Source organism: Ascaphus truei, chromosome 7, assembly GCF_040206685.1.
Source record: "Ascaphus truei isolate aAscTru1 chromosome 7, aAscTru1.hap1, whole genome shotgun sequence".
NCBI lineage: Eukaryota > Metazoa > Chordata > Amphibia > Anura > Ascaphidae > Ascaphus > Ascaphus truei.
In genome coordinates, this window is record NC_134489.1 from 103,346,588 (window position 1) to 103,361,384 (window position 14,797).

Below are 14,797 nucleotides of genomic sequence, written 5' to 3' on the forward strand. Positions count from 1 at the left end.
CCTTCCACCTATGCCTGCTACCCACGCCTGCTACCCATACCTGCTACCCACGTCTGCTACCCACGTCTGCTACCCACGCCTGCTACCCATGCCTGCTACCCACGCCTGCTACCCACGCCTGCTAACCACGCCTGCTACCCACACATTTTACACACGCCTGCTACCCACGCCTGCCACCTATGCCTGCTACCAACGCCTGCTACCCATACCTGCTACCCACGCCTGCTACCCACGTCTGCTACCCACGCCTGCTACCTGTGCCTGCTACCCACGCCAGCTACCCACACCTTCTACCCAATCCTGCCCTTTTGCCCACTGATGCCTTTGGGAATAAGCGGTTTTAATTTCTTGATCGGGGGTAGCCATAGAATTCCAAATTTGGGGAATACACTTCCACTCAAAAGAACTAAAATTAGCCTTTGCTTCGGCAGGAGGGCCTGACTAACGGAACAGCAGCTTTTTGCTGCAGGAACAGCTGAGGCTTTTCTACAGCACACAGGGATTAAACTCATGGAAGCAAAAACAGCTCCGGAGCAAAGCAGTGCCATCTGCACCACTGACGTGAGTCAGTATCTCTGCATTTTATTCATGTTTCCATAACTATAAAAGTCACAGCTCAATTAATGTCAGGTTATTGGCAGTCAGCTGAAACTCGTCCAATATGTGTGATTGTGCTCTGCAGTTATGGAAAGTAATAATTGTCTCAGGTTGCTGGAAATGTGCATTCTTTTCTTTTGCTGCAGCTGACATTTTAATCTAATTTCCAACCAATTATTGAGTGGAAAGCTTCGAAGGGTCTAACAGAAAAATACATGCACATAAGGCCAGCTGATTTCTGGCTACTCTCTGCATCTTCCCACACAACATGATGGCGTCGGAGGAAAGAACTGAATCCACATTCTCTAATGTTTTCTTTGGCCACTTTATACCATGAGAATGAAATCAAGACGCCGCAGAGATCAATTTCATGTACAATATCCAACTGCTTGTGTATGCGTACATCATCTATTGGGATATTGGCTAACGTTTTGATACCACAGATTATATAAATAAATATATTGGATAACTGGATAATATATTTATATAGCTGCCTTTTTTAGGATGGGTGGCTGTTTTAATAACGTTTGACAGCAGGGCTCTTCTTCTCCGTTCACAGGGCACCTGTTGCACACCTGCCCTCTCCTTGCTGCCCAGGGACACCTGTTCCGCTGGGTTTGCTGATCCTGCTGCTCCAGCTGACCCTTGAAAGTCACGCATTGAGTTTAAAGGTCCCCACTCTATCCCTCTGCCATTGTGAGGTGCATAATATGATGTGCACTTCATTTCCAATACTTAAACACTTTCCAGCCAGATGAATGCCCCCAGAAGAAAACATTTTTATAATGCTCCCAAACTGTCCCTGTTATATTATAGTCAATGTACCAAGCTACTTTGCACCAATTCAGCCCCACATGTATGAGTATGCAACATGGCAGGAGTGGCCAACTCCAGTCCTCAAGGGCCACCAACAGCTCAGGTTTTCAGGATACCCTTGCTTCAGCACAGTTGGCTCAATCAGTGGCTCAGTCGTTGACTTGCTTCAGCACAGGTGGCTCAATCAGTGGCTCAGTCGTTGACTTGCTTCAGCACACGTGGCTCAATCAGTGGCTCAGTCGTTGACTGAGCCACTGATTGAGCCACCTGTGCTGAAGCAGGGATTTCCCTAATACCTGATCTGTTGGTGGCCCTTGAGGACTGGAGTTGGCCACCCCTGCAGTGTGGGGTGTGTTTATATGGAGCATGTGTACAGTTACTTGACATTAGAAAGTATGTCTTGCAGTTCTTTTTCTATTTGTGTGTGTGTGTTGGATAGCTGATCAGGTCTGAACTGACAGAAAGTGTTCGATTCCGAAATGCGCAAAACACAGAGTAGCAAACTGCTCCGCGTAAAAACATAGAAACTGCGGGCAGATAAGGAGCTCCTTCACATGAAGAAATACGGAAATACTTCCGCACCTCTTCCCTGAGCAGCTCGCACAAAAACAAAAAATCACTTCATAAAACGTCATTTTTTAAAAATTCTTCAGCTTTTAACACGTTTATTACTTCGTAATGCATAAAAAATGACTTCTTTTGAATTTGATGACCGTTTTGTTAGTAACAATAGTAACAGGTAAAGGGTTTGATTTATTTTTCATTTTTTGAACATTTTCTCCAAGCGAATTTATTGCTCGTAATTAAAACCCTTCTGGTCAGAAACGGAAATTTATTTTTCTCTTTATGGGAGCCACATTAATTTTTCTCAATAGCTTTAAATACAGACGTAGCCTGCTTCCATAGGGAACCCCATATTTCTACACACCGTGACATCCTGCTTCCATAGGGAACCCCATATTTCTACACACCGTGACTTCCTGCTTCCATAGGGAACCCCATATTTCTACACACCGTGACTTCCTGCTTCCATAGGGAACCCCATATTTCTACACACCGTGACTTCCTGCTTCCATAGGGAACCCCATATTTCTACACACCGTGACTTCCTGCTTCCATAGGGGACCCCATATTTCTACATACCATGATAGCCTGCTTCCATAGGGAACCCCATATTTCTACATACCCTAACATACTGCTTCCATAAGGAAACCCATATTTCTACATACCCTGATAGCCTGCTTCCATAGGGAACCCCATATTTCTACACACCGTGACATCCTGCTTCCATAGGGAACCCCATATTTCTACATACCCTGATAGACTGCTTCCACAAGGAACCCCATATTTCTACACACCCTGACATCCTGCTTCCATAGGGAACCCCATATTTCTACACACCGTGACATCCTGCTTCCATAGGGAACCCCATATTTCTACACACCGTGACGTCCTGCTTCCATAGGGAACCCCATATTTCTACATACCCTGATAGCCTGCTTCCATAGGGAACCCCATATTTATATATACCTGATAGCCTGCTTCCATAAGGAACCCCATATTTCTACTCACCCTGACATCATGCTTCCATAGGGAACCCCATATTTCTACACACTGTGACATCCTGCTTCCATAGGGAACCCCATATTTCTACACACCCTGAACCTTCTGCGTTACCAGAGGAACCTTACATTTATTAGCCTGTTTCTGGATCAAATCCCTATTAGATTACACAGTATCCAAAAGAATGAGCTGCTTTTGGTACTTACGCAAGCAGAAGGTTTTCCTGTTGGTACCGCCAGAGGAAATCAACCATGCATTGGTCAATCCTCGGCCTGGTGCCTTTCAGAATAGATCGAACCCCTCCTCAGAAACCATTTCTTCAGAAACGTGTGTTCTGGAATTAGTCGTGCCTTTCACAGATCTCATAGTCTTGGTTATCTTTAGTGATCCTGATGATCCTTGGTGATCCTTGGTGATCCTGATACTGTATAAGAGCATCTCTCATGTCTCCCCACAAATCAAATGAATCTGGAAACGTCTTATCACTGCTGTTTCTTTTCTTCTGGTTCTTTCCTGGCGATTAGTTCTTTAGATCTATCTTTGCTTTTCTTGTTCTTTGATCTAGGCCTCTTCGCTTGCAACCATTTTCAGCGAGGAACCATGGCACGCCCTCTATCTTCTCTCTGGAAGTTAAGTGGTTTGTCGATTAAAGCTGGCTCCAATGTTAGCTCTACTGCTAACACCACCTCCTCCTCTATTGATCTCTCTGTGGGGGTACCCCAGGGCTCTGTCCTGGGACCTCTTCTCTTTTCTCTGTACACACTCTCTCTAGGTTACCGAATAACATCTCTTGGGTTTAAATATCACCTCTATGCTGACGACACACAAATATACTTTTCAACACCCGACCTTACACCTGCTGTACAAACCAAAGTTTCTGAATGTCTCTCTTTTATATCATCCTGGATGGCCCTCTGCCGCCTTAAACTCAACATGGCAAAAACAGAGCTCCTCATACTTCCTCCCAAACCTGGCCCTACTACCTCCATCCACATTACTGTTGGAACTACGATCATTTACCCAGTAGCCCAAGCACGCTGCCTAGGGGTCACACTCGACTCCTCTCTCACATTCTCCTCTCACGTTCAAACCGTTTCTAAAACCTGTTGCTTTTTCCTCCGCAATATAACAAAGATACGCCCTTTCCTCTGTTGCTCGACTGCTAAAACTCTGACTCAGGCCCTCATTCTCTCCCGTCTCGACTACTGTAACCTCCTGCTGTCCAGTCTTCCTGCCTCTCACCTGTCTCCCCTACAATCTATCCTAAACGCTGCTGCCAGAATCGCTCTGCTCTTTCCTAAATCTGTCTCAGCGTCTCACCTCCTGAAATCCCTCTCCTGGCTTCCTATCAAATCCTACATCTCACACTCGATTCTCCTCCTCACTTTTAAAGCTTTACACTCTTCTGCCCCTCCTTACATCTCAGCTCTAATTTCTCGTTATACACCATCCCGACTCTTGCGTTCTTCTCAAGGATGTCTTCTTTCTACCCCCTTTGTATCTAAAGCCCTCTCCCGCCTTAAACCTTTTTCACTGACTGCCCCGCACCTCTGGAATGCCCTTCCCCTCAATACCCGACTAGCACCCACTCTATCCACCTTTAAGACCCACCTTAAGACACACTTTCTTAAACAAGCATATGAATAGCACTGTGGATAATACTGGACACATGATATAAAGCTTGGCCTCCTGCAGACGCACTTACCAGAACTCCCTCCTACTGTCTCTGTATGTTCTCCCTACCTACCAATTAGACTGTAAGCTCCTCGGAGCAGGAACTCCTCTACCTTAATGTTACTTTTATGTCTGAAGCACTTATTCCCATGATCTGTTTTTTATATTATCTGTTATTTATTTGATTACCACGTGTATTACTGCTGTGAAGCGCTATGTACATTAATGGCGCTATATAAATAAAGACATACAATACAATACAATGTTGATAATAGTCCTTGTTTTCTTGCTGGAATGTTGAAAATAAACTTCTTTGCTGTAAGTAAAATATGGCTAGATTCGATCATGGCTCGCAAACCGAAAATATATGTAGTCCATTGAAAATGATATTATGAAAGATCGATCAAAGATGATGAAGTCCTTGCGAAGAAGAAAGTTTCTTATGTTTGTAATCGTGCGTTTTCTCTTATCCAATATCAAATGAAATATCCGAAAACAGATGTCCTGACAGTTCATTCATTTATTGTAAGGCGATAAATAACTAAATGACAATAAGCTTCATCTACGGGTACAGGCCAAACTTAAACAGACTATGGCTGGCGGATGGAGCATTGTTAATTGCTTTATGGTATTGTTGGTTCGTTCATTCTTTACGTTCTGATGTATCTACTCTAAAAACAGATTAATATAGTAATTCCTAGCTATTAACATATGCTTGGCTTGTTAGTATGAAACAATAATACAATGAAACAACCCTGGGAAAAGTCTGGGTACAAAGCCTATACTCTTATCTTGGCCTTAGACAGACTCCATCTTGTACCCAAAATGTATTATAAACAATTAACTTGTTCAAACTTTCCTACAAATCAATTATTTATTCCCCTTAAATGTGTTTTTCTTATATTACACAATCTTTCTCAGTTCCGTCTGAATAGAGTCTGGGGAAACAAAATGGATTCTAACAGACAGCATGGATTCAGAATCACTTGAATTCCATTTACACTCTCACCCTAACTTCAGAGTAATATCTCTAGCACTAGCATTCTTCCTTCTCTTAAATATATTTCTTTATATACTGTACCATGTTGATACCCTTGGTGTATTTAAACGTTTCTATCATTTCCAGCCTTCTCCCTCCTTTCCTCCGAGCTGTACAGGCTAAGGTCCTTCAGTATTTTAAGCTGCACATTACAGACCTTTCAACATTCACAAGCTCTTCTACCTTAGTGATATCTGGACACGGTACCCTAGTTAAAGTCCTATCAATGATCGACATAATATGGAATTACCACCTCTCTCTTCTTTCTACTACTTTACTCAATACAACCAAGCATCCTGTTGGCTTTCCACACCACCTTGTAGCAATGTTTACCCAGGGACGGACTGGCCCCAAGGAACGCAGATAGCTAGGAGAACCAGGACCGGCAAGGGAAGTGGGCCCGTCTCGACTTCCATGGTTGGCCGCCCAGACCATCTTCCTCCATCTGTCCTGGTTCTCCCTCACATCATCATCCATCATGTATTTTTTAATGTAAATTCAGGCCTCCACTTCAGGGGGCATCGCAATACTTTACAGTCAGTTTTAGAACAACTACAATGAAATACAATTATTTTGTTACACAAGAGACAGACAGGAAAGAACAAACAATTATAATAATAAGTGGTTACATTAAATGAACAAAGGCTACACACATTCAGTTTACAACTATTTCATGGACAGTCAGAGATATGATTATGGGCATAAGTAACATTTACAGACAGGATTAACATTGTGTTAGAAGCCCAAATAGGCTCCAGCACTGTACCCCACCTCCCACTGTGATATCTGTTTTTTGTTCTGTTCAGGGCTATGTTTCAATGCTTATATATATGAACCATAAATAGTAGTAAATTATGAAGCAAATGTGTCACAGGTCTGATTACTATCACTTTTTTTTTTACTATTGATGGAGCCTGTGATGGCCGATACATTAGATATATTTAAGAATAGGTTAGGGCAGGGGTGCGCAAACTGGGGGCGCGGGCGGTTGCAGAGGCCCCGCACTCTTCCCCATGGCATTAAAATGAAATGCCGGGGATCGCATGAGGCCTCCAGAACCCCAACTTACCGTGATTCAGCCGGCGCCTGGAAGCGTCTCCATGTAAACGCGGCGTCAAAAATGCCGCGGGGTCATGCGGCGTGACATCACACGGGCGTTGCCATAGCAACGAGGCGTCGGGTCACGTGACATCCTCATGACCCCGCGCATCATTCCGGGGGACACAAGGCAGGGGGCGCAGGAGCAAAAGTTTGCGCACCCTTGGGTTAGGCATCTTTTTAGAAAGGAAAGGTATAGAGGAACATACCAAGGAAGTTAAAGCACCAGCATCCCCCCCTCCCAAATGGATATTTAAAAAAAAATCTTACCTGAATAGGGAAGGGGTCCCCCGGAGGTAATCTCCAGCCCCTCGATGTCCAGTGACCCTCGCTGCCACAGATGTTTGTAGTCATTTTTATGCCGGTGGTGATGCAAAAAAAACCCCAACAAATGTGGCTGCCAGTCTATAAACATGGCCGTGGGGTCACCAATAGAGAGCCGCAACGTCATCTCGCAATGACATCACAGCTTTTCTATTGGTCGCTGGGCTGAGACTTGATCCAACCGCCATTTTGTGCAGGCACATGTTCTGCAGAGTGCTGTAATGTGAGAATTGGGTTGTCCCCTGATGTTGGGGATGGGACCATGGAGCATGTCATTTCCCAGAATCCCTTGCTGCAGTGGAAGCACTGTATGCTGGGGATAATGGTGAAAGGCAGGGTTGCAGACCTGCCTAAGGCTAAGGCCCCGCTCCCAGAGTCAGCGCACCCGCACTGCAGACAGGCGGGGCGCTGACATACACAGACCGCGATATGCGGTCTGTAGGGAGCGGGAGCCAGAGCGGGAGGTGAGTGGGAGGCTTGAGCGGGAGGGGGGGCGTGGCTTGAGCGGAGGGACCCGCTACTCTCCCCCCCCTCCCTCCACGGCTCGGGCTGCTGATTGAAGGTAAGTAAAGCAACACACACACACTCATACACACAGACAGGCACAGGCACATACACACAGACAGGCACACACACACGCAGGCACACACACACACACACACACACACACACACACACACACACACACACACACACACACACACACACACACACACACACACACACACACACACACACACACACACACACACACACACACACACACACACACACACACACACACACGCAGGCACTCACGCACTCAGGCACACACATACACACACACAGACAGGTACGCACGCACTCAGACACACACACAGACAGGCACTCACGATGCTTTCACTCCACACTCCTCCCCGCTCCCCGAAGCCTCTCCTCCTCCCGAAGCCTCCCCTCCCCATTGGCTCACAGCCACACCACGTGACGCGTCAACGCTAGGGATCACCATTCTCTTGTATCCCATAGCGGCTGACGCGCCACAGCGTGTAGTAAGCTGTGCAGCCAGGGGGGACCGGGACCGGCTCCGCAGGATTCCCCTGCTTGTGGGGAACTCGCGTGTGGCCGCCCGCGCCGCCGGGCGCACCGGGTCCCAGGCCTAAGACATGTGAATGTGCTCACAAGTGATCTTTTTATTTGCTATATGCAATACGGTGGAGGTTTCTTGTTGTCTTTTTCACCCACCATAACTTAAAATGTGATGGTAAACCCTACAGTCTCGAAAATCTGCAAAGCCAGCAGTACAACCAACTTCCCACTGATGATACCCATTAAGGTTGAAACATGCCTGGGAATGGTTTCTCTGGCTTTGCATCTGATTCCCATGCTGTGCTGTAAAGCTGTGTTAGCAGCGAGGATTAGCTTATATGGGCTCCATGTAACAATGGTTTTTCAGACAAAAGGTGACACATTGTGTGCTCATTTGCATGTAATTTCCCAGAATCCCTTGCTGCAGGGGAAGCACTGTATGCTGGGGATAATGGTGAAAGGAAGGGTTGCAGACCTGCCTTAGACATGTGAATGTGATCATTTTATTTGCTATATATACAGTATATACGAAATAAATAAAAAGATCCGTGTGGAATGCTGCTTTAAAGCTGCAGTTCAAGCTGTCGTTAATTTTTTTTTTCATTAAATAGGTGCATTAATACAATCTACACACTGACAAGTGATTAGCTAAGTTGCTGATCGATCCGTTCTCGTAATCGATCGCTGAAGATTCGGCGGGGGGATCACTAAATGAACCTTGGGTATTCTTCTGCTGCACTGACAGCCAACTTTCAGTGAGGAAGATCATGTGACCAGGCAGGCACTAGATTCAATTGGTTCTCTGCTAGAGATAGGGCACGGCTCAAAAAGGTTATTCTGTTTCAGAAGGGAAGGGGATGTGACTTTGTAAATGGTTGTTATAGAAACAAAAATGCTTGTTACATTAGAATACATTATAAATGTCTTCATAGTACAGAATTGATTTATTAAACAAAAAACAGACATGTAGGATATTTCTTGAACTGCTGCTTTAAGTATAGGAAGGGAGAGATCTGCTTATCATTAATGGAGTCAGGAGTTTATTTTTCCCCTGATGAAACATATGTTGCTAATGCTTCACTTGCTTCTTTTTTTTTTGTTTGCCTTCCTCAGGGTAAAGAACTAAAATATACGATGAGGCTCTCATTTGGCTAAGTTTAACATAGGCTCGATTCGACGGGTGTATGTCCTTTATTCCACCTCGTTGACTGTGTAAATATGTAAAATGTATGTAAAGAAAGTCTGATCTTAGAATATAACCCCTCCGCTGATTATACATTGCTGGCCCACTTGGCAAAGGGTGTATGGATGGGGTGGGTATTCCATGTTATGCTGTAAATCAGGGGTGGGCAACTCCCGTCCTCAAGGGCCACCAACAGGATAGGTTTTCAGGATATCCCTGCTTCAGCACAGGTGGCTCAATCAGTCCCTGCTTCAGAACCGGTGGCTCAATCAGTCCCTGCTTTAGCACAGGGTCTCAATCAGTGGCTCAGTCTTTGACTGAGCCACTGATTGAGCCACCTGTGCTGAAGCTGGGATATCCTGAAAACCTGACCTGTTGGTGGCCCTTGAGGACTGCAGTTGCCCGCCCCTGCTGTAAAGCCATGTTTTTGGGAGTGTATAACATGGCTCCCACTTACACTCAAACGTTAGTGGTTAATGTATCAATTATTATATGAATACTAAACAGAAATAAAAATTATGCCAAGGGATTATTTCCACTTCTTTGGGAGCTTCTCCTTAACCGCGCGTTTCTTAAAAGTTTATTTATTCATTTTTTTTTTAAATGAAAGGATTGCACAACTAAAATGTCATCCTTTCCCCGGTAACTCGTTTGAGTCCTTGGACTTTGACATCTGTTATTCCAATCCACTCTCTCCTAAAAAAGCGTTTCTAACCTCTCCCTATACAAAAAAAGCTTGCGAAAAAACTACAACTCCCATGATGCTATTTTGCCTACAACTCCCATGCTGTCTTTAGTTCCCGCCCCATTAACTCTTTAGGTCTGGACATATTTTATAACTTAATGGAGGCTGCATTGATTTGTCACATGCCCCACTTGTAGGCTGGCCATTTGGGGGTCATTTGTCGTAGTCTGGTGGGTGCCGTTCAGGTAGAAAACCCCGCACCTGGTTTAGAAGATCTGGGAAGAATGGGATATGTTTCTGCATTTTTTTTACTGTATTTATTTTTTGTAGCGGTTTTGTAATCGGGAGACATATGCAATCGGGAGACGTATATAATCGGGAGACGTATATAATCGGGAGACGTATGTAATCAGGAGACGTATGCAATCGGGAGACGTATGCAATTGAAAGACGACAAATATCCCCTACTGCAGGGGTGGGAAACTCCAGTCCTCAAGGGCCACCAACAGGTCAGGTGTTCCGGATATCCCAGCTTCAGCACAGGACGCTCAGTCAGTGGCTCAGTTATAATTCAGTGGCTCAGTTATAATGACTGAGCCACCTATGCTGAACAGGCATAGCCTGAAAACCTGACCAGTTGGTGGCCCTTGAGAACTGGAGTTGGCCCCCCATGCTGTATCTCTAGCTCGGTTTGCATGAGGTTGCTGTTGACGGCCGGACCTGTAAAATCCTTGGGAATTCATCGCGTGGCTGTAGAATTAGTGAGGTTACATAGGACAGTTAAGTGTCTCATGCACGGGCAGATCCATTAAGTGCAGAGAAAGCCTGAAAACCTGACCTGTTGGTGTCACTTGAGCACTGGAGTTGCCCACCACTGATTTAAGACAATGGAATTTAGCGCTGAATCGTGTGCCCGTAACGGTGCTGGGTGAAGGTCCCCCTGAGAGTCTAACACACTGAAAGGCAGAATAACGTGGTTTCCCTAGTGGTGGTCTCATTAATATCTCCCAGCGTTGTCATTCTCCCTATAACCCCTTAATTGCCAGAAACTCCTGCAGCGCATCGCTTTGCATCCTGGCAACTTAGCAGCTACGGCCATCATCAGTCACTGGGCAAATGAGCAGAGTTATATGGTCATCACTTATCCTGTGCTGTACAGGATCCTTTTGTGAGGGGCACCTGACAAACCTTATAGGTTTTCCCTATAGGCAACCATTGAGCCCTATAAGAGATGAGAATGGCTTCATTTGTTCAGGCTGAACATACCCCGTGTAAATAACACACACGTAATTGTCCTCTGACACTGGATATCTTTGAAATTGTTGGTCACTTAAAGATTGAAATATATACGGCAACTGCAAAATGGGGATGAAAATGTTGTAGTGCTGTTATGACAGCTCACGTTTGGTTTCTTTTCTGCAGCTAAGTCCCACTTTTTTTAATGTTCACCAATCCAATGAGAAAATTCCAGTAACACACATCTCTGCTCAATGTTAAACCCCACGAGACGAATCTTATATTTTCTATAACTAGATTGGAAGCCCTTTTGTTTCAGGAATGATTTGAATTTATCCCTGGTTCTCCTGGATCCGTATCTATACAGTTCAGTGCTGTGTACGTAGTCAGAGTTGGAAATAATAGTAGATCACGCTATTAGTGTATGCAGTACTGCAGATGGAATTAAATTGCACAATTATATTAATCAATTAGATTGTAAGCTCCTCGGGGCAGGGACTCCTCTTCCTAAATGTTACTTTTATGTCTGAAGCAGTTATTCCCATGACCTGTTATTTATATTATTTGTTATTTATATGATTGTCACGTGTATTACTGCTGTGAAGCGCTACAGTATGTACATTAATAGCGCTATATAAATAAAGACATCCAATACAATCATTGCCCCACAGAGCTGACAATCCGTATTATGTTGTGTAAAGTGAATTGCCTGAGGATGTGAGGAGCTGATATCGGGACTTCAGCCATGGTATGTACATGGTGGAATAAGCCCTACAATACCCTCAATACTCCCTTATCTACCAGGAATAGCTGCACTTCTGGCAGCGAAGAGGTTAATAATGCTCTAAAATCTCTCTGCACTAAACTCTGTGGATAGAGGGACAACATCAATCCAACCCCGGCTCCGCCTGTCCCTGCTAATCCTGGGCTAGGCTATGCCCCGGTGACACAGCCACGGACGGCCAATGACAGGGCACTGTCCCTTTAAGGAGTTGTGCGTCTCTGAGAAGCACTGTGTCTTTAAAAGGCTGTGCCCAGCGCTGCTTGGGCTGTCCTGGAGGGGGTTCTCTCCATTGTTTCTGCCAAAGGTTTTTTTTTTTTTTTTTTTTCCTCCCCTCCCTCTGATCTGATTATTTTAACTACAGTTAAAGGGAAGGCAAGATGGCTGAGCTGGGCAAGGGAGTCACTGCGGGGAAAATAGCCAGCAATGTGCAGAAGAAGCTCACCAGGGCGCAGGAGAAGGTAAGGCGGGGGTGCTGGAGACGGGAACATGCACGTAAGGCACCGTGACGGCGGGCGCTCTGAGAATACAGCCGGCGGCAGGCAGCAGCGAGCGGCTCGGGCTGCTGCTGCTGCAACATGCTCCTGCTGTCTCCCAGCATACCACTTAGATTGTAAGCTCTGCGGGGCTTTTCCTGTTACCTTTACACCATGTATTCGCATTGCCCGGTAATTTACAGTGCTGGGTGGTGCTGTAAACAGCTGCATGCAGGGCAGGCGCTGGAGAAGCATACCTGAATAACAGCAGTAATCCTTCCAGCCTGACACGGGTAGCAAGCCCAGGGTGGATGCTAAGATGGTGTTAGCAGTAGCCCCCGCGTCTTAGTTCCTGTGTAAGGCACATACGTCGCAGGGATCTGTCACTCACAGCAGCGGGGCATGCCCGTCATTCATTTGCTAGCTCTCTTTGTAGGGGTCTGATGTGGGAAATGGACTATGCTTTTACAAATGGGGAGCCCACACTGTTCGGTCACAGCTGTCATTGCTGACATGTACAGGAACCATGCTCCGCTGATAGAGAACACACAGGATTCTGGAGATGTTGGCGTACACATTGCTATGTTGATCGGTAGAGGGTATCTGTGCTTATGTATATGGTTGTGCGTACGTGAATAAACACGCGTACATGGATTTCCTTTATGACGTATGGCCGGTCCTTCTACCAATTGTGAGAATACTTTATTAATTCATGTCTTCATACTACAAATTTAGCGGATTTAAATAAATCACTTTATTGTCTTCATAATATTGTGAATACCCATTGTGTTCCTGTCATTCTCCCCCTCTCCTCTGTGAAACGCAGCGTTTGATCTGTGTCTGTTTTTAATGTATGGAGAAATGTATTGGAGCAGGAATACATGTGGTACATGCAGCAATGCGGTCACTGAGGTTACAGATGGTTTAGGTGAAATGGGTCATTCGAAGGGCTCGGGCGATATCCGAGAGGACAGGTTGCGTTGCTGAAATGCATTGCAGCTGTTTTTACAGATGAGGCCAAGCGCTCACTGGTGTTAACTGTAAATCATAACTCCGTGCAAATATATATAGCGGCTCTCTGAATCGCATTGTAATATTCTGCTGCTTCAGCTTTGTCATCGTACCTCATAATATTCCTAATTACAGCACAAAAATGTGGGCTTCGTTTTGCATGGAACCAATGAGCAGATTGAGCAAAGTCATTGGGGTAAATTAATTAAAGTGTTTGTTGTCATTATCGATTTGTTCGTATGACCTCTCCAAGAATCTGCCCCATTTGACTCTGACTTAGGAGTCAGAACAGAAGCGCAGTCAGTTCTTGGATTTCGATCCGGCAGTTGCAACCAATAATTTTGCAGTAGTTGTGTTATGTGAGATATTGGAGGTTATTAATTGACCTGCAATAGTGCTGATCGGGGCACTGTCGCGTGGAGACTCCCATTAAACTGCGCTACCGCAGTTTATTGAATAACCGGCATTGATTATAGCACTTGGCCCAGAGTTGAGGCATTGTGATGGTGGGGGGCGATCCTTTTTTAGGAGGTTTGATGCTTTTGACGCATTTGATCTTAATAAAGCTACTACTGAATTTATTATTAAAAGTCAAACATGTGGAAGAGAGTAACCGTGTTAACAAAAAAAACCAAGGGCATCATATATTCTAGATCCCAGTGGAGAAGTTGAAGTTGCAATACAATGACCGTGTTCTCAAAATGAACATGACTATTAACTCTTTAATGCTTGTCCCCAACGTTGGGATATAAAGAATATAGAACGTGTACTGTAAGACTTTGGCAAACGACACACTAAGTATATTTTGGGGCGAAGAAATGTGAGTCCTGACCTTTCATTTTAACTGGAGAACCTGAGAATGTCCAGGGGTGATTTCCTTCACTCCAAGAGGATTATATCAAGTCAAGATACCACAACGCCCCATGTTTGTGTTTAACTTGAAGAGAGACCTTTTTATATATATATATCCCTCTATCAGTGTCTGTGTTCCAATTGCTCCTATTCTGCGCCTCCTGTGCTGATTGATTGAAAGAAGAGATTATATGGAGGAATGATTTACAGTACGTGATACATATACTTTATTAATCCAGGGGTTCTAAACTCCAGTCCTCAAGACCCCCCCAACAAGTCAGGTTTTAAGGATATCCCAGCTTCAACATAGATGGGTCAATCAGTGGCTCAGTCAAAGACTGAGCTACCTGTGCTGAAGCAGGGATATCCTGAAAACCTGACCTGTTGAGGACCTGGA

General features: G+C 45.0%; 1 protein-coding gene and 1 long non-coding RNA gene across 18 annotated transcripts in view; one reads left to right on the forward strand and one right to left on the reverse strand.

Annotated features, from left to right (window-relative positions):
- LOC142499831 (uncharacterized) overlaps positions 1-13,018 on the reverse strand; it is a 31,852-nt gene extending 18,834 nt beyond the window's left edge. Inside the window, exons 1-2 of the long non-coding RNA XR_012802750.1 lie at positions 12,795-13,018; positions 3,183-3,599 (exon numbers count right to left, since the gene is read on the reverse strand). This is a non-coding gene — a long non-coding RNA (uncharacterized LOC142499831). The remainder of the gene's footprint in view (positions 1-3,182; positions 3,600-12,794) is intronic.
- BIN1 (bridging integrator 1) overlaps positions 12,371-14,797 on the forward strand; it is a 115,208-nt gene continuing 112,781 nt past the window's right edge. For all 17 annotated transcript variants that reach the window (XM_075609746.1, XM_075609748.1, XM_075609747.1 and 14 more), the window contains exon 1: positions 12,371-12,522. In XM_075609746.1, coding sequence (XP_075465861.1) covers positions 12,442-12,522 — 81 coding nt within the window. In that variant the 5' untranslated portion in view covers positions 12,371-12,441. The remainder of the gene's footprint in view (positions 12,523-14,797) is intronic.